At 43.2% G+C, this 20119-nt stretch overlaps 2 protein-coding genes across 7 annotated transcripts in view; one reads left to right on the plus strand and one right to left on the minus strand.

Annotated features, from left to right (window-relative positions):
* Positions 1–5148, minus strand: part of CPSF2 (cleavage and polyadenylation specific factor 2) — a 38547-nt gene extending 33399 nt beyond the window's left edge. For all 5 annotated transcript variants that reach the window (XM_084840512.1, XM_084840523.1, XM_084840502.1 and 2 more), the window contains exons 1-2: positions 5010–5148; positions 861–1046 (exon numbers count right to left, since the gene is read on the minus strand). In XM_084840512.1, coding sequence (XP_084696638.1) covers positions 861–1009 — 149 coding nt within the window. In that variant the 5' untranslated portion in view covers positions 1010–1046; positions 5010–5148. The remainder of the gene's footprint in view (positions 1–860; positions 1047–5009) is intronic.
* Positions 5149–5441: 293 nt separating this feature from the next.
* On the plus strand, positions 5442–15945 carry NDUFB1 (NADH:ubiquinone oxidoreductase subunit B1). 2 transcript variants are annotated; one of them, XM_084840567.1, is made up of 4 exons: positions 5442–5510; positions 6719–6770; positions 8403–8547; positions 13876–15945. In XM_084840567.1, the coding sequence occupies exons 3-4, from the start codon at positions 8408–8410 to the stop codon at positions 13910–13912; spliced, it is 177 nt and encodes a 58-aa protein (XP_084696693.1). In that variant the 5' UTR covers positions 5442–5510; positions 6719–6770; positions 8403–8407; the 3' UTR covers positions 13913–15945. The 2 variants fall into 2 exon arrangements, with proteins under 2 accessions (XP_084696693.1, XP_084696683.1); XM_084840557.1 differs by having other exon boundaries at positions 6719–6766.
* Positions 15946–20119: the final 4174 nt, after the last annotated feature.

The following is a 20119-nucleotide window of genomic DNA, read 5'->3' on the forward strand; positions in this document are numbered from 1 at the left end:
AGTTAAAAAAACTGCACAGAAACAACCGAGACCAGGCTTGGTTTTAGGGATAACTGGGACTGGGATTTATAACTGGCCAGGTTGGTATAGGGAAAAGTGTCCTCTTTGACTGGGTACACACAGGCACAACAACTTGGCTTACAATCATTCCATGCTGATTCTCCTACTACTTGAAAACAAAGTTAATACAAACAGACACAAAGTGGACAAATATTATAATGTAAGTATTATAATCTAAACTGAAGAGATTGTAGGTAATGAAAATCTACTCTGCAGATCCACCCTTCCAATTCACACAAGATTATCCATGTATAGAAGTACTGCATATTTGCCCTGGTTCAATGTGTAAAACTCTGCATGTAGAATTTCCACATGCAGAACTCTGAGCAGAGAATTTGCTTTTGTTTTCAACATGCATGGGAAGCCACAGTAAGCTGGGTGCATGGAATAGTTGTCCCTTGCCTATAATGTCTTTGTTGTGTAGAACAGTGAAATTGTGTCACATTACTTAGTGCAGATATTATTATTTTTATAATCTGAGCCTGAAGATTTTTGCTAATGTTGCCATGAACAATTTAAATATACTATTGGTGTATTTGAAACAATTCATAAATGTAAACGTAACACAAAACCATTCTGAAAATTTTTAGGACACGAAACTTCACATATGGTAAGAAACCCTCCCACTGTATTTGGTATACACCTTGAATTTTTACTATGGCAGTCTGAGCATCGACACTGCACGAAGATAACCACTGATATCTCCTTATATCAAGACATATAAAATGCAATAATTAGTAAAGTGTTTCAGAATTATTTGCAAAGGAACAGCACTTTAATTAAAGCCAGGCTTTACTTACTTCCTTAGGGAATCAATGATATCCATAGAAAAATTCTCATCCCAGCCACAGTCCAACAGAAAGCGAAACTCATCTACCTGAAGTAAATAACAGAGAGCAGATTCTTCCTGCACCCCTGAGAGGGTGGTTAACTTGATAATTGATGTCATTTTTTTTCTTCCAGAAAGTGCTCAGTTAAAGTAGTTACTGTAAGATAATAAAATGTGTTGTAAAACCCAAAGACGATACATTTATCTTTATGCTAAAGTATTCTTAAATTGCATCGCCCAAGAAATTCCGTATTATCTATCTATACTACCTAGATTCTATAGATATCACACACACACCAGTCCCCAACAGTCCATCACAAGCAAGCATGAAACACACCTGAACGGACTTATGGAGGCAGAAGCAGAGTTGATTCCAATTGGCTTTAGTCCGCACGGACAGGGAACAAGTTTAGCCTACACTTTCTTCCCTGTTAAATTTATGTATGGCCATTCCCCGTTCTGGGGAAAGTAACACACTTTACTCAGGGACATGCCACCCACTTCAAACAAGAGGTAGCTGAGCACTCATTAACAGAGTTCCCAGTGGGGAATGAAATGGCCTAACCCAGATGTAACATTCAGTCGTTTAATATTAAGTGAACGAGCCTTGGATTGTTATCAGTTCCTCCCTCCCCTCTACTCTGGCACAGCCATGAGAAGACTGAATGCTTTCACGGCTGTTTTTAAATAATCACAGTTTATTGTTATGTCCAAACCTGGAGAAACTCTGGTTAGTCTTAACTATGGCTTACAGAAGCAAGTTGATTTCAAACAGTGGTTTACGAAGTTCGCTTGTTTCCATAACACAGTTAAGATTAACTACAGTTTGGTTCCGATGTAATGATAAACTGGAAAGGAAAGGTTCCTCTTGTGCACGCACCGAGACATTACTGACCCCTAGAGGGACGCCGTTTTTCCTTGGCGTTTTCCTGGCAGACTATATAGTGGGATGGTTTGCCATTGCCTTCCCCAGTCCTAACTACCTTTCCCCCAGCAAGCTGGGTACTCATTTTACCGACCTCGGAAGGATGGAGGGCTGAGTCGACCTGAGCCGGCTACCTGAAAACCAGCTTCCGCTGGGATCGAACTCAGGTTGAGGGGAGAGTTTCAGTTGCGTTACTGCCGCCTACCACTCTGCGCCACACGAGGCTCTCACAATGATAAACTACAGTTATTTAAACTGGAAACGAAAGCTTCCAATCTCCTCCTCATGGCCGTACTGGAGGAGAGGAGTGCACAAGCCCTAGTCTCATTCATGTGTGTCTCTGAAGAACACAGCTGTCTCCACAGGAACTTGAAATATATATGCTCCCCCCCAACACACCCCTATTATTTTCCTAATAAGAATTACTTTCCTTTTAATTGTAACATTTATAGTTACTCATTTCTGCCAAATATATACAATCCAGTCTGTTGCACTTTAAATCTTAGAAAATAAAAAGCCATTTAGGGCGCAATCCTATGGGATCTGCCCTGGGTATGGGAGGGGGAGGGAAGGAGGCTGGGGCAGCCATAGGATATGTCATTGCCCCCTTTTACCCATCTCCACACTCTTGTTTTCCAAGCACAGAGAGGTAGCTGGCACGATTTTCTCTGTGCTGGCTGGAGGGGGGGGCAGGGGGCACTGTTTCCTGGCTCTGAGGTCGGAACTCTGTTTCTGACCTTGGAGCTAGGAAACTGAAATATCCTATGTCCCCCAGACACTGTCTAATGGACATAGAGTTGCTCCCTCCATGCATGTAGAGTCAATAGCTGACACTTCAGAGCAGCCTCTATATCACAGAATCATAGAATAGTAGGGTTGGAAGGGGCATACAAGGCCATTGAGTCCAACCCCCAACCTTTTTGGTGCCAGGGACCAGTCCAATTTTTCCACGGACTGGAGGGGGAGGGTTCCGCTGGCAGACTTCTACGCAGATGCCATTTGCATCCCTATTCTTTGCAGCAATCGATTACATAAAGATTTACATAGCCTATTACTTGTAGAACAGGGATGCAAATGGCATCCGTGTAGCCCCCCCCTCCCCCCGGACCCAAGGTGAGGGGGTTTCGCACACCCCTGCGGCCCGGTTGCTGACAGGCCACAGACCGGTACTGGTCCGCGGCCTGGGGGTTGGGGACCCCTGCTTTATATTCAACAAAAATCAAGAATGCCTTCATTCAAAGCAATGCACTACAGACTAAGTCAAACAGACACACAAGGCTTCTATGAAAAGCTAAAGCTGGGAAGAGAGGCAACACTGCAGCAAGAGAACTCCTTCATTTAGACACACATAGCCCAGATTGGTTCAATGAAACTGGAGAAAACTAAATTTGCACCCGAGACTGAAATATTTCCCTCACTAATGAGAGGTGTAGGTTTGACCAAGAACCTGACACACCATTCTCCCTAAAGTCTTTGTCGATGCTCCCATTCTAGCTGCTCCCTTACCCTTGTCATGAAGACAAAACCGCTCTCCCAGATACATCTATGAATCATAATATTACTAAAATCTAACCACATGTGACTGAAAATTAACTTATTCTCTACTCCACCCTAGGGCACAGTTCTTGGATTCGTCAGTGTGTGGATTTATCTGATATGGTGATGCCACATTTATTTTTGTAATGATAGCCAGTCATTCAAGCATTCTTATCCATCACTTTTGTATAGCAAGATCATGTTTGTGTCCTGGCTCAGACAGATGTGATACACTCCTGCTATGGTTGTGACATAGCATAGTATTCATTTTTTTAAAAAAAAAAATATGTTTATATCCCAACTTTTTTTTCTCTTGCAAGGAACCCAAGGTGGCTTACATGGTCCGCCTCCTCTCCATTTTATCTTTGCAACAACTCTACGAGGTAGGTTAGCCTAAGAATCAGTGACTGGCCCAAAGTCACCTGATGAACTTCATGGCCTGAGTAGAGATTAGAACCCAGATCTCCCCAGTCCAACACTTTAACCACTACACTGCACTGGAGTGACTAGCATTTAAAAATACCACCACAAGCCAGGTCATTTTCATCTGAATCCTCAAGGAATTAATCACAAAACATAAAATCCATGATATATAGGCAAGTCTAAACTATACTAAATAGTTGAGGTGAGCCCCATATTTTCCACAATAGCAGCTACTGTTATTATAAAATTCCTTACCTCAAAAGTGTAACACATGTGTTAGGACGAATTCCTACACACATACCTAGGGGCAAACTAGACATGACAGTCGCAGACCTGCACATTAAGAACTGGGCTGTCACTAAATCTCAATAAGGTGGGTGCATGTGCGCAGCAATTTGAAGTGCAATTTGGGATGAGCAGGCAGCACTGAACACCCCTCCCCCGCTCGTGTCTCTTGTGGGGGCTCCAAGACCTGAAGTAGCCACACCCAGGGTGAAAAAACAGGTAGGAAAAAGCAGTTTTGGAGAGGAGGGGTGGAATTACAATTAGGGCAAGAGTTCAGCACCTCCTCCCATCAGCCCCTTGGTAAACTCTGAATCGCTGCCAACCTCCTATCTCATACCAATTCGGGATGACCTAAGCCGGGGTGTGTTGCATAGGACTGGACTATTAGATACACATTATTAGCATGGTTCACAAAGATGACTCCTTGACAGGCGCCTCTATAGGTTCCATGGCTGCGAAGGTATTTGCTACTACACGTACTCAGAGGCCGACCTTGCTGCTGCACTTCTACCAGATGATCAGTCAAGAGCACTCGTCCGTCACCTGCCCAGGTTAAACGTCTAGATGTACACATCCCGGGTTCCTCTGAGCTTACAGCCCTACCTTAAGCGAGTCTCCTCTGATGTAAGGCCCACTGAGTTCAACGGGGCTTACTTCCTAGTAAACGTGTTTAGGACCCTATGCTATCCAGAGCGCTGAGGTGTGCCCTGCAAAGGATCGGGCTGCCCCACCACAATGCACGTGGGAAGCGGCCCAAGTTCTCTTTGCCTGGGCTACACAAAAGAAAGCCCTTCATTTCACAATCCACCCGGCAGCTGTGTCCCTAAATACTCCATCACAAGAAGAGCGGGAACTGGTAGGTCACGTTTCTTTAGGAGTGTATGTGAGACACAGTTGGGGAACGGGGGGGGTCACTTGTCTCCCCCCTCGTGCGTTCGCGTATGCCCTTACCTGTACAGTAGCCCCGCGTTAACTCCCGGCCCCTAAACCTATTGGAGACCTGAAGGGGAAGGGGAAGGAAGGAAAGGGACACGAGCCTCCTCAGCCATACTCGGCTCTTCCCACAGCCGCCGCCATTTTGGCTCGAGAGGGAGAAAAACCGGCAAGCGCGCTGGGAGGGAGGAGGAGGAGCCGCCGCGAACCGGGACTCGCGGGCTGTACTATCGGCCCACTTTAGAGGGGGAGAGCAGCCTGAGGTATGAATCAAGGCACTCGCCTGACTGAGCTTTACGACTCTGTTTCGAGGCGAGCCTCAACGCACTGCTAAGCCCGTGTCGCGTGAACGGCGCTGTGAGCGGCAGAAGAAACCTTTCCTCCCCTTCTATCTTCCCCCGCTCGCCTCAGCGAATGGTTCCTCCCGGCTTCCTGGCTCCGAGGAGGGTTGTCGGCAGCCTTTTTAGTGTCCTTGGATAGGCCTCATCTGGTTCGGGGGAGGTCAGGCCTTCGGGGCAGGTAAGGGTAGGGCGAGAAAAAGTAGGGTTAAGTGGGTTGGGAGGGCGCATCGTGTGTGAAATCAGTTTTCCAGTGTTGGCCACGTTATGTACTCCGGGGCTCTTAATTCGGATTCACTGGGTGTAGTGGCTACAGTGTCGGACTGGGAGTCGGGAGATCTGGGTTCTAGGCCCCACCCGGCCATGGACGCTCAGTGGGTGATTTTAGGCCAGTCACCGCCTCTCAGCCCAACCTACCTCACAGAGTTGTTGTTGTGATGATAACATGGAGAGAAAGAGGATTATGTACGTTGCCTTGGGTTCCTTAAAGAAGAAAAAAAGGCGGGATATAATGTAACAAAATGAATGTACTTACAACCCGCATGGTTGCAATCCTACACACATTTACCTGGAGGTAGGTCGCGCCGAATTCAGTGGGACTTACTTCTGAGTAGACATGAATAAGATTGTACTGTAAAGCAGAGTAGACCCACACGTAGCCCAGTCTTACTCAGAAGTAAGTCATACTATGTTTTAATGGGGCATATTTTCGGAGAGTGTGTATGGGATTGCAGCCTTTTTCAAAACTCTTGAGGTCTCACTTTACCTGTAGCTCCTCTCTTAGCCGTCATTTTATGGCAATCCCTGCTGTTTCCCTTAATCTCTGCCCAGTGTAGTTATTAAAGTTGCAGTCCTCTGCAGTTATGTGCGCTTTTAGGGTGCAGTCCTATTCCCTAGCCAGTTATGCTGGCAGAGGAATGCTGGGAGTTGTGGGACTTGTTTCTGTATAAACGTGCATAGGATTGTACTGTTAGCCATAATGGCCGAATGGAACCTCTAAGTTTAGAGACAGAATGCCACTGAATATGAGCAGCAACAGGCAAGACTATTGCCTCTGTGCTCTGCTTGTGGACTTCCCATAGCCACCTGGCTGCTACCGTGTGAAACTAGATACATGGGATGCTAGGCTAGATGGATATTTGGTCTGATATAGCAACTCCCTTATGTTCTTATTTCAAATTCGATTTTCCAGATAACCCATAAATCTGTCAAAAGAAAGTTTGTGTGTGGTGGTGATAGGGGAAAACCGTGTTACCACACTCTAATCACTTTGATTCTGAGTCAAAAGAAATAGTGAATCTTAGGGGTAACTAATAAGTGATCTCTTTCTCTCTCACTTTTTTTGAACCCTTAAGTCACATTAACTGGCTGTTTGGTTTTGTCTTTTAGCTAGTGTGAATTCTCACACAACATCTGCACTTCATACTACACGATCTGGTAGGTCAGTTGCATATGTGTCAGATGTGAAGTGCCTTTTGCATGGCTTGTAGTCTGAGGTTTTATTGTTCCAAATTAGTGCACATAATTTCTAGATTTCCATCAAAAATTGCTAACTTTGTGCCAGCTCCAGTTTCCTTAGCGCTGCCCATTAATACCCTGCTATTTATAAAAGAAAGATAGACCAACAACAGAGTAATTTCAAAATATATTTAGAACTAAACGTTTCGGCTTCCACCCTCATCAGTAGCTGTGAGGTCTAACATATTTTGAAATACTCTGTTAGTGTATTTATCTTTCTTTCTTATATATTTTAACTTAAGACTGACTGCATCCATAGTGGATCCAGAGCCTCCATGTTGCTTTGCTGTTGTTCCTCTTTGTTGTTGTTGTTGTTTATTCGGTCAGTCGCTTCTGACTCTTCGTGACTTCATGGACCAGCCCACGCCAGAGCTTCCTGTTGGCCGTCGCCAGCCCCAGCTCCCCCAAGGTCGAGTCCGTCACCTCCAGAATGTTCCTCTTTACACACACACACACACACACACACACACATTTATATACACACACATATATTTATATTTATACATACACACACACTCTCTGTCTCCAGACTCTGGATAGCCAAATATATTATCATCTGAGTTCAGTGTAGACCTGAATCATTGCAGCCCTATGTAAATAATATTTCCTGTTCACTCAACAGACTGATAACCTGGATGTTGGGGTGATATTCTTGAGTTTTTTTCAGTCAGTATGGTATTCCCAAGAATATTTGTCCATGCTTCCTTAAAGTACCATCATGAGGTTTTGAAGGTGTTCTCATAAGCACCTATGGTATGCTGCTCATTTATTATCTATTTATTCCATTTTTATACTGCCTAATACCTGAAGCCCTCTGGGCAGTTCACAAAATTAAAACCACAAATTATTGTACATGTTCATACATCCCCTTTTGTTTGAAATAAGAAATAGTCATTAGAAGGAGTGACTCCAGTCATTGTCACCTGTTGATTTTTTTAACCATTTTTTGTTAATTATAAACTTCCATCAAAGGTAGATACACAGTATTATTGCTTCTGGTTTGCATTATGGGAAAACACTTAACAGTGGCTGCTTCACATACTGTGTTCACGTGTAAGTTATATGTTAAAAATTTACAGAGGTGCCTTCTGTAAAGGATTTTTGTTACATGTAAAATGGCCCAAATAGCTTGATCCTAAGCAAGTTTCTCAGAAGTAAATCCCACTGATTCAGCAGGAATTGTTTCTTAATGAGCATGCTTGGGATTATTATAGAGCTGGAAAAGGTGCAGAAAAAGGCAACCAAAATGATCAAGTGGTGGATTTGAGCACTTTACCTATGAGGACAGATTAAAGCATTTGGGGCTTCCTTTAGTTTAGGAAAAAAACAACCCTAAGGGAGGGCATGATGGAGGTATACCACATGATATAGAGAAAAGTTTTACTCCATAGTCATCCAGTGAAATGTATTGGCATTAGGCAATCAAGCAGACAGAAGGAATTAATTACAAGTGTTTCTGCATAACGAACATTCTACTTACAAGTGATTTAAATGTTTTGAGCATACGTAAGTGTTCTGTTGGATACAATCTCTTATTTGTCCTCTTTCCTATTAGTAACTATGGTGAATATTATCCAACTTGTGCGAGAACACTGGCCCTTAGTATTGGTGCCCTTAGGATTTGTGGCGGGATGGTACTTTGACAGGATGAATGACGAGAGACTATCACAGTTCAGAAACAAGAGCAAGTTATTTCAAAGGTTAGTTATGCGGGATAAAATCCCACCAAACAACATGATAGTAACACTACTTTCAAAACTATAAAACTGCTTCTTTCTGATGAGTGTAATATATTTGAGGAAATTTTGTTGAAAAATATAAGTATATTTTCACTGTTGTATATAACAATGATCCATGCCCTGTAACCAGTTGGATCACTTCATTATGTGTTGCATATGTGGTTGCTCTTGAAGATGGTCTGGAAGCTTCAGCAAAATATGTTTTCCAGAATCCTGACTAGCATGGCCGGAATCATCCTTATTATGCCAATTCTAAGTGTTTTACTGGCTACTTATTTGCTTCTGAGCTCTGTTCAAGGTACTGTCACTTAAACTTCGAAGCCCTAAACTGCTTGGGTCCAAAATACCTAAAGGACCACCTACTGCCATATATAAAACTGCCTATGTATTAAGATCAAGTGGCCAAAGCCCTTCACCAGGTATCTCTTCCATCTAAGATGAAATTATCATTAACAAGGCAGAGGGCACTTCTAATAGTGGTGCCCTGATTGTGGAATGTCCTCCTCAGAGAGATTCACCTGGTGCCAACGCTGCTATTTAACCACCAGGCAAAAACATTGGGTTGTATTCTGTCTGCAGAATGGGCACTACTAGTGGAACGGTTTCACCCTCCTGCTCAAATCTGTTGCAAAGGGTTGGGAGCAGATTTGGGGCCAGGGAAGAAAGGGAAGTCCTGTTGCGTAACCACAAGCTCACTTGTGACATTGTTTAGTGTGGAGAAAAAGCGAGTAAGGGGAGACATGATAGAGGTGTACAAAATTATGCATGGTATGGAGAAGGTGGATAGGGAATCATTTTTCTCCCTCATAATACTAGAACCCCGGGTTATCCCATTAAGCTGATGGGTAGGAGACTCAGGACTGATAAAGGAAGTACTTCTTCACACAGCACATAGTTAAACTATGGAATTGGCTACCCACAAGATGTGGTGATGGCCGCTAATTTGAATGGCTTTAAAAGGGGATTGGACAAATTCATGGAGGAGAAGGTATCAATGGCTACTAGTCCTTATGGCTAAATGCCATCAGTATCAGAGGCGGTATGCCTATGTACACCAGTTGCTGGCAAACATAGAAGGGAGGGTGCTGTTGCACTCATGTCCTAGTTGTAAGTTTCTCGTGGGAAGCTGGTTGGCCACTGTGAACAGAATGCTAGACTGGATGGACCCTTTGTCTGATCCAGCAGGGCTCTTCTTATGGATATAGCCCCTTTTTATTTACCTAGGCATTTTCACTTACTTTAATCCAGCCTTCCCCAACCTGGTGCCCTCCAGATGTGTTGGATCACAACTCCCAGTTGTGGGCCAACACATCTGGCTGGGGGATTTTGGGAGTTATAGTCTAACACATCCAGAGGACACCAGGTTGAGGAAAGCTGTTTTAATTAATCAAGGACCTATTAGTCTGTCTTAAGATTTTATATGCTACTTTTTATCTTTGTTCATTTATGCGTTTTGTGTTCTTATTATGTTATTTTGTTGTTCAGTCGTTACGTCATGTCTGACTCTTCATGATCCCATGGACCATAGCATGCCAGGCCTTCCTGTCTTCCACTCTCTCCCAGAGCGTGCTCAAGTTCATATTGATTGCATCGGTGATGCTATCTAGCCATCTCATCCTCTGCCGTCCCCTTCTCCTTTTGCCTTCAATCCTTCCTAGCATCAGGTCTTTTCCAGGGAGTTTTCTCTTCACATTTGGTGGCCAAAATATTTGAGCTTCACCTTCAGGATCTGTCTTTCCAATGAGCAGTCAGGGTTGATTTCCTGTAGGATTGACTGATTTGACCTCCTTGCAGTCCAGGGGACTCGTAAGAGTCTTCTCCAGCACCACAGTTCGAAAGCATCGATTCTTTGGCCCTCGGCCTTCCTTATAGTCCCGCTCTCACAGCCATACGTTGCTACTGGGAAAACCATAGCTTTGATTATGCAGACCTTTGTTGGCAAGGTGATGTCTCTGCTTCTTACTATGCTGTCTAGGTGTGCCATAGCTTTCCTCCCAAGGAGCAAGCGTCTTTTAATTTCATGGCTACAGTCACCGTCTGCGGTGATCTTGGAGCCCAAGAAAGTAAAATCTGTCACTGCTTCCATTTCTTCCCCTTCTATATGCCAGGAAGTGATGGGGCCAGGATCTTCGTTTTTTTAATGTTGAGTTTCAAACCAGTTTTTGCACTCTCCACTTTCACCCTCAACAAGAGGCTCTTTAGATCCTCTTAGCTTTGTGCCATTAGGGTGGTATCGTCTGCGTATCTGAGGTTGTTGATAATTCTTCCGGCAATCTTAATTCCGACCTGTGATTCATCCAATCCGCCATTTCCCATGATGTACTCTGCATATAAGTTAAATAAGCAGGGCGACAATATGCAGCCTTGTCGTATTCCTTTCCCAATTTGGAACCAATCGGTTGTTCCATGTCTGGTTCTTACTGTTGCTTCTTGACCCTCGTACAGGTTTCTCAGGAGACAGGTAAAGTGGTCTGGTACTCCCATCTCCTTAAGAATTTGCCAGAGTTTGTTGTGATCCACACAATCAAAGACTTTAGCATAGTCAGTGAAGCAGAAATAGACATTTTTCTGGAATTCTCTTGCTTTCTCCATGATCCAGTGAATGTTGGCGATTTGATCTCTAGTTCCTCTGCCCCTTTGGAACCCAGCTTGTACTTCCGGTAGTTCTCGGTTCGCATACTGCTGAAGCCTAGCTTGTAGGATTTTGAGCATCACCTTGCTGGCATGTGAAATGAGCGCAATTGTGCGGTAGTTTGAACACTCTTTGGCGTTGCCCTTCTTTGGAATTGGAATGTAAACTGACCTTTTCCAGTCTTGTGGCCACTGTTGAGCGTTCCAAATTTGTTGGCATATTGAGTGCAGCACTTTAACAGCATCATCTTTTAGGATTTTAAATAGCTCAGCTGGAATACTGTCATCTCCACTAGCTTTGTTGTTAGTCATGCCTCCTAAGGCCCACTTGACTTCACTCTCGAGGATGTCCAGCTCAAGTTCCGTGACCGCACTATCATGGCTATCAGGGACATTCAGATTTTTCCTGTATAGTTCTTCTGTGTATTCTTTCCACCTCTTCTTAATCTCATTTGTTTCTGTTAGGCCCCACCTTCTTTGGCCTTTATCATGCCCGTCTTTGCACAGAACGGTCCCTTGAGATCTCCGATTTTCTTGAAAAGATCTCTAGTCCTTCCCATTTTATTTATTTATTTTATTTATTTATTAAACTTATTAATCGCCCATCTGACTGGTCACCCAGCCACTCTGGGTGATGTACAACCCACCATAAAACAATTTAAAACAATAAAATTTTACCATAATTTTTTTTTTAAATACCCTAACCCACCCCAAATTCTATTGTTTTCCTCGATTTCTTTGCATTGTTCATTTAAGAAGGCCTTCTTGTCTCTCCTTGCTGTTCTCTGGAACTCTGCATTCAGTTGGATATATCTTCCCCTTTCTCCCTTGCTTTTCACTTCCCTTCTTTCCTCAGCTACTTGTAAAGCCTCATCAGACAGCCACTTTGCTTTCTTGCATTTCTTTTTCTTTGGGATGGATTTCGTTGCTGCCTCTTGAACAATGTTACGGACCTCCGTCCATAGTTCCTCAGGCACTCTGTCTATCAGGTCTAATCCCTTAAATCTATTCCTCACCTCCACTGAATATTCATAAGGGATATGTTTTAGGTCATACCTGAATGGTTTAGTGGTTTTCCCAACGTTCTTCAATTTAAGCCAAAATTTTGCAACAGGAAGCTCATGATCTGAGCTCCAGGTCTTGTTTTTACGGACTGTAGAGCTTCTCCATCTTTGGCTGCAAAGGACATAATCAATCTGATTTCGATATTGACCATCTGGTGATGTCCATGTGTACAGTCGCCTCTTGTGCTGTTGGAAAAGAGTGTTTGCTATGATCAGCATGTTCTCTTGACAAAACTCTATTAGCCTTTGTCCTGCTTCATTTTGTACACCAAGGCCATGCTTGCCTGTTATCCCGGTTATTCCTTGACTTCCTACTTTAGCATTCCAGTCCCCTATGATGAAAAGGACATCTTTTTTTGGTGTTAGTTCTAGAAGTTATTCATAGAACCGATCAACCTCAGCTTCTTTGGCCTCAGTGGTTGGGGCATAGACTTGAATTACTGTGATGTTGAATGGTTTGCCTTGGATTCGTACTGAGATCATTCTATCGTTTTGGAGATTGTGCCCCAGTACTGCTTTTCCCACCCTTTTGTTGACTGTGAGTGCTACTCCATTTCTTCTAAGGGATTCTTGCCCACAGTAGTAGATATAATGGTCACCTGAATTAAATTCGCCCATGCTTGTCCATTTTAGTTGGCTGATTCCCAAGATGTCGATGTTCAATCTTGCCATCTCATGTTTGACCACCTCCAGCTTACCTTGATTCATTGATCTGACATTCCAGGTTCCTAAACAATATTGTTCTTTACAGCATCGGATTTTCTTTTCACCACCAGACACATCCACAGCTGAGTGTCCTTTCGGCTTTGGCCCAGCCGCTTCACTCTTTCTGGCGCTACTTGGAAATACCCTCTGCTCTTCCCCAGTAGTATATTGGACACCTTCCGACCTGAGGGGCTCATCTTCCAGCGTCATCTCTTTTAGCCTTGTGATACGTTCCATGGGGTTTTCTTGGCCAGAATACTGGAGTGGATTGCCATTTCCTTCTCCAGTGGACCACATTTTGTCAGAACTCTCTGCCATGACCTGTCCGTCTTGGGTGGCCCTGCACGGCATAGCTTATGGCTTCGCTGAGTTACACAAGCCCCTTCGCCACAACAAGGCAGTGATCCATGATATGTTATTTTACTTACCCTGAAATCTAATATGAAGGGCAATATATAAATGTTTGAAATACAGTAAATGAATAGGGTTGTACACCTATGAAAAGAATACTTGGATTTTGGTCTTGAGTAAATGCCAATGTTATACTTCTTGCAAATAATAGTTGCTCCTATGCTCATGCTAAAAGCTGCTAATGTTTCTCTGCCACACACAAGTTTATTGTTGATGCATCTTGTTGATGAAGAAAGGGTCAAGCTGGCTCATAGCTGGTTGAGGTTCAGTTAGTATGGGCATTAGCAGAGAGATGGCTCCCTGAGAATCTGGTCTTAAAAGACTTTCAGCCTGATGCTATGCATAGTTAGTCAGAAGAAAAGCCCACACAAGTTCTTCTTTTCCAAATCTGTTACGAAATGGCTTTTTAAAATATATGCATGCTTAGTTCTGGAAGAATTCATTCTTAACTCTGTGATCCTTTATTTTATTTTCACAGGGAATTGAAACCTAACGAAGAAGTCACATGGAAATAATGCATCAAATGAGAAAAGCTTCCATACAATTAAACTTGTTTATATAAGAAGTATGTGATTGTGTCCTCAAGTGTAACAAGAATCTTTCGTTGCTCCTTTTGATATCTGAAGAAGTATGTAGGCACGTTCCAGCTGAAGTTACAGTGGAATCCTGAAAGACTGCCTCTGTCCCATGAAATTGCTGAAGCCTTTCAATTAGCTTCAGAGGTCCTTCTCTCAGGCCTGTCTCTGTTAGCTGTATGATTCTGGCAGGTACCAGCTACAGTGCCTTTTTTGACGGTGCATCTGCAATTCTGGAACTCTATCCCTAGAGAGGTCTGGGAGGGTCCTTCTCTTCCTGCCCTTAAATAGAAATATCTTGACAGCTCGCCTAAATAGGCATTTAGAGTTAAAAAAAAAGTTTGCCTTTATTTTTCTGATAGTGCCCTTTAGTGTCAGTTTTTAGTGACCACAATATTGTGTTTATTAGTTTGTTTTAATGATTTTTGGTTTTGATTAGTAGTTGCACTGCTTTGAATACATTCTTGTAAAAAATCAGCCTAGAAATGACAAACATTTAATCAGAAGTAAGTCCCACTATGTTCAGTGGCACTTACCCACAGGTCTGTACAGCAGTTGTGGCCTCAGTCACCTGTTTCAATGAGGAAGAAAGATTTAACATTAAATCAATGTGACTTGATTTTTTTTTAAAAATGTATCGTTTTATTTATTCCCCCCAACTTCACAATTCATTCCGTGGTTAACAAAAACAACAATATTAACAAATGCTCACATTTTGGGTGAGGGGGTTAGAGGGGAAAGGAGGTGAGGGGATCTCTTATGTTAGTGTCTGGAGAGGGACAAATATCTCTAAGAAAGCATTTCACCTATTGTAAGAGTTCATTGCAGAATACTACATGTTTATAGATGGACAAGGAATATAAGTCCCCTACTGTGTAGAAGAAGAAATACTATCAATTACTTTGATGTTCCAGCACTCTCAAAATTCATAGTTCTTTGACTGGAAGAAGATTCCAAATGCCAGGGATTTGGTTCAATAGTAGATACGTACCTTTGAAGCATGATGTGGCTTCTAGGACTAGGTTAATCACGACTAAAACTTCGTTCCAGAAAGGGAGAGCTCCACATTGTACGACAGATCCCAGCGTGTTGCTACATCTCCAGTATTTTGGAGAGGGGGATAATAATTTGCTAAGTGATTGCTGTAGTGTCCAATGTGTGTCTGTATGCCTCGGTTTTCTCCCAATGTTCCAGAAGAATCACTGTTCACCATTCAGTATGCAGTTATTTAGGGTTAAGTACCAGTGGTTACCACACTGCTATTCCAGAATGTAAGAAGAAACAAAAACCAGTGGAACTAGTGTACACCCTCCACTGTACTCAGCTGAGGTTACTATGAAGGAGATGGGTGCAGCCTTAATTGATTTCACTTTACATTTACGAGGGCTTGAAAAGAAGGGATCTACATTAGTTCCAACTCTGCCAGGATTCTTTGCCTGGTCTTGACCATATCCTTATCTCTTGACCTCACTTCCCCCACCTCTAGAATAAGAATGGATTTTAGCTCATGGCACAGGATTGTTGTAGGGGCAAATAGTATCATGATTACCCTTTTCCTGTTATAAATGATAAACAGCAATATAAGATTGCAAAGCCTTCCTTTGAACTCCAATCCTTTTTATATTTGAAGTCGTATTTTTTGTTTCCAATTGGAGTGCTGATGATAGGGTCATGTGAAGTGCTTTCTCCCTCCCTATCTTCTACCACTGGTGGTGTTTGCAGGAAGACACAGTCTCAATAGTTTTTTCAAGTAGGACTTCTTGATTGCACTTGGTAGAATGCCCCACGACCCAGTAGTGAAGATTTGTTTAGCTATTTATTTAATGTATTACATTTCTATACCACCTAGTACAGTGGTTCTCAACTCGTTTCAGTCCATGGACCAGCAGGCCAATCAAAAATATTTTTGTGGACCACCTCCTTTTATTTATTTATTTTGGCTGAGACATGATTAAAAAGACACATTTTCATTTGAAATGTATTTCTTAGATGTTTAGATTCACTTCTCACTGACAAGCTTTTCAGTATTTGGAGTGGTACTTGATAATGCACAACAAATGTCACTTTCCACTGTGAGCTGATTCCTTTGTTTGGACTTAATGTGCAACAAACACAAAAATCCCATCTCACCCATAAAAGTTGATGCAAATGGCAAAAGAAATCTCACTGTGTGTGCTGACAATTTCATGGTGGCCCACAATTTCTCTGTGATAGACTGCCTGTACACATCTTGGGTCGCAAAATCATTTTTCAGATCCAAGAATTCCTCCTGCAGATCCCCTGGAACACTATTAATATCTGTTATGAATGGATTCCTGATGAAAGAATCTTTTGTCCTGTCCACCTCTGGAAACTATCATTGGAATTCATCTTGTAGCTTCTGTAAATGATTGAAATGTGTGTCCAAACGGCACCCTTTCCCCCCGAAATGGCATCCACAGATGGAAATTGAGCCAAATGATTGCCTTTGACTCTTACCATCCAGTGTTCCAAGTTGTCAAGAAAAGCCTTGATGATGCTTTGGTGAAAGAACAGATTTGCACCTTTCCCTTGCAGCTGAAGATTCAGTTTGTTCAAGATTCCAAAAGTATTGGCAAGATATGCAAATTCTAAACTTTATTGTGTCAGCACATTTCAGAATTCCTCTTTCCCTTGAGCCTGGAGAAACAAATCCAACTCTCTCAATTGAAAAACTGTGTTGAGTACATTCCCTGCTGACAACCATCCTACAGATGTAGATGTACTGTAGAACAACACATCAAAGTCAGAACCATGTCCTGGCAAAATCTTTTGAACAGAGCCGATGATTAGATATAATTCACTACTTTCACCAACCCTTTGAAAACAGCACTGAGTTGATCATGCAATGTTTTTGATGCCAAAGCTTCCCTATGAATGAAGCAATGAACTCCAGGTACCATTGGAGTGCACTGCTTCACCAGTGCTTGGAAGCCTGATCTTGAGCCCAGCATGGCAGGTGCACCAGTAGTGATTTGCCCAATCCAGACCATAGGCTTCAAAGAAATTGTTAAATGGTTAATTTCCATCACATCTTGAGCCTTGGTATCAAGAGTCTTACAAAAAAGAAACTGATCTTTGAAGTCTCCCTCAACCATATATTGTGCAAACACCAAAAGCTGAGCACAATGCGACGTTGGTCAATTCATCCAATCATACTTACATTTTACAATGTAAATTATAAAGAAACTAAAACAGCACATTTAGCACTGAATGAATGACATAGCCACTCAACATGATGGCGGGAGCTACGCTCACAAGCCACACAAATCTAGACAGGACACTTCCTGCCAAAAACAAGTTTTTAGTTGTGGCCCAGCCATGGAGGGAGCAATCTTATGGCCACTAGACAGCAGCTAGATGGCCATAGGATATGTTGTTTTCCGGGAACTGCCTCGGAGGCAGCATGGAACAGCCCCATCCTCTGCACTCGCAAGAGGAGCGTGGAGCAGCTGAAAAGGGGCATGTCTGGGGGCGTTCTGGGATGGGGAGGGTGGCCCTCCTGCCTGCGCTGCCCTCCTGCCTGCGCTGCCCTCCTGAGGCTAGACACTGCAGGGCAGGAGAAGCATGGAGGGAACGATCCCCTCCATGCTTCTGCCCTGCTTTGGATAGGCCATTGCCTCCGAGTTCGGAGGCGGCCGCTTATCTGGATGGGATTGTGCCCTAAGTGGCACTTCATTTGTACAAAAGTGTACCAATGTAAATAATGGGAGAAGAACACGTTTTATTGCACTGTTTTCCTCCTGTAAGAAGGCTAAGTTGTGTAAACACGCTGACTCGAAAACATTTTTGTTTGAACTGTATAACTTTAGATATCCACAAACTTTATCTGACAAACTTTATTTTGACTATTTCATTTTATACAGTTATATATTTGTGTGGACCACCACAAACGTCACCATGAACCACCAGTGGAGAACCGCTTGCCTAGTCACCAAAGCTCTCTGAGATAGGAACTAATATAATCACTCCATGCCGGAAGAGTTAGAGGCTTCCTTCCACTGCAGTGCTGTAAAATAATCATGTTCTCTTACACCTCCAACATATTTTTTCCCACTACATTTTTGTTTTCTGGAAAAGACTTTTGTACTTTTAAGAAATTCAACAGATGGAGATGTGCTGAGAGTCTGAGACTGCATTTTCAATTCCTACCTCTTAGCTAGGTTTTAAAGGCGCAGGAGTGGGATCCCTTGCTTCCAGTACTTTGACACCTGGATGAGGTTACACTCCCCCTGAAGATTCAGCCTTGCAGTTTGGGTGTACTTCTGGACTGGGCCTTGAACCTGGATGCCCAGGTTTTGGTGGTGGCCAGGAGTGCATTTGCACAGCTGAAGCTAATGTGCCAACTGCACCCATTCCTAGAGATGTCTGATCTGGCCATGGTCACACATGCCTTACTTAAATCCCATTTGGACTACTGTAATGCACTCTCTATGGGACTGCCTTCGAAAACTGTCAAGAAACTTCAGCTGGTCCAGAATGCTGTGGTCAGACTTTTGACCAGGGCTGGTTACAAGGAGCATGTGACTCCCTTATTGCAACAGCTTCACTGGCTACTGGTCTGTTTCTGGGCAGAATATAAAGCCTTTTATGGCTAGGGATCAGGCTACCTGAAAGACTGCCTTCTCCCATATACGCCTGTCCAGTTCTTAAGATCTTCTGGAGAGGCCCTTCTCTTGAGACCACCACCTTCAGAGGCACACTTGATGGCACTGTGAAAGGGCTTTCTCAGTGGCTGCTTCATGGCTGTGGAACTCCCTGCCAAGGGAGGCTAAGTTTGCTCCCTCTCTGTTGTGCTTCCGCTGGCAAGCAAGACTGCTTTATTCAAGTGGGCCTTTGGTGTGTGAGCAGGTTTGTTGTGCTGGATGTTTTTATTCTGTTGTTGTGTTTTTAATTGTGTTTTAATTCATTCATTCATTATTGCATTTATATCCCGCCTTTTTTCCTCTTGCAAGTTTTATTAGTGATTATAAGCTGCCTCGACTGGTACCCCACCTTTTTGGTAGAAGGGTGGGGTACAAATCAAATCAATAAATAAAATCTCTAACTGAAAAGACAAACTACACAAGATTAACCAAAAAAATGGAGGGGAAGGAGGGAGAAGCTGCTTTTCCTTTAAAGGCTGTGTGAGAGGCATATTTTCAACAACTGCAGCACTCACCCACTCATGCAAAGTAGTGGAGAAGTCTGCATCTGTTGAATTTTTGCCTGTTATGTAGCCTTCTAAAGGCAAAGGAGAGTTCTCAGTTTGAAGCCCAGCACTAGGAGCATATTCCAAAAAAGGTTCAGTAGGCCCTTGTACAAGACCTTTGCTCCAGTTCTCATACAGCACAGATGTCAAGCATGCACTTAACAGTTGCAGTCCTGTACCCATTTACTGGACAGTAAGTGTGACTGAATTCAATGTGACTAATTTCTATGCAGACAGGTATAAAGATCGTGCTGTTCTCATGTTTTGAGAACAAGTCATTTTATCTTTTTTTCATCCTGGTCTGTGTTATAAGCCAGTCACAACCTCTCTGGCTAACAAATTTGTTGTTGCTGTTTATTTGGTCAGTTGCGTCCGACTCTTCGTGACTTCATGGACCAGCCCACGCCAGAGCTTCCTGTCGGCTGTCACCACCCCCAGCTCCCCCAAGGTCGAGTTCGTCACCTCCAGAATATCATCCATCCACCTTGCCCTTGGTCGGCCCCTCTTCCTTTTGCCTTCCACTTTCCCTAGCATCAGCATCTTCTCCAGGGTATCCTGTCTTCTCATGATGTGGCCAAAGGACTTCAGTTTTGCCTTTAATATCGTTCCCTCAAGTGAGCAGTCTGGCTTTATTTCCTGGAGTATGGACTGGTTTGATCTTCTTGCAGTCCAAGGCACTCTCAGAATTTTCCTCCAGCACCACAGTTCAAAAGCATCTATCTTCCTTCGCTCAGCTTTCCTTATGGTCCAGCTCTCGCAGCCATAGGTTACTACGGGGAATACCATTGCTTTAACTATGCGTACCTTTGTTGTCAGTGTGATGTCTCTGTTCTTCACTATTTTATCAAGATTTGTCATTGCTCTCCTCCCAAGAAGTAAACGTCTTCTGATTTCCTGGCTGCAGTCAGCATCTGCAGTAATCTTTGCGCCTAGAAAGA

Source organism: Heloderma suspectum, chromosome 1 (assembly GCF_057233095.1).
Source record: "Heloderma suspectum isolate Gila_16-S chromosome 1, 16-S_ref, whole genome shotgun sequence".
NCBI lineage: Eukaryota > Metazoa > Chordata > Lepidosauria > Squamata > Helodermatidae > Heloderma > Heloderma suspectum.

Bases quoted from the DNA above. Each gene is read 5' to 3' on its own strand.
- NDUFB1 (XM_084840567.1), top strand. From the start codon at position 8,408: ATGGTGAATATTATCCAACTTGTGCGAGAACACTGGCCCTTAGTATTG. The intron at 8,548-13,875 runs GTTAGTTATGCG...TTATTTTCACAG, and splicing joins AAGAGCAAGTTATTTCAAAG to GGAATTGAAACCTAACGAAG.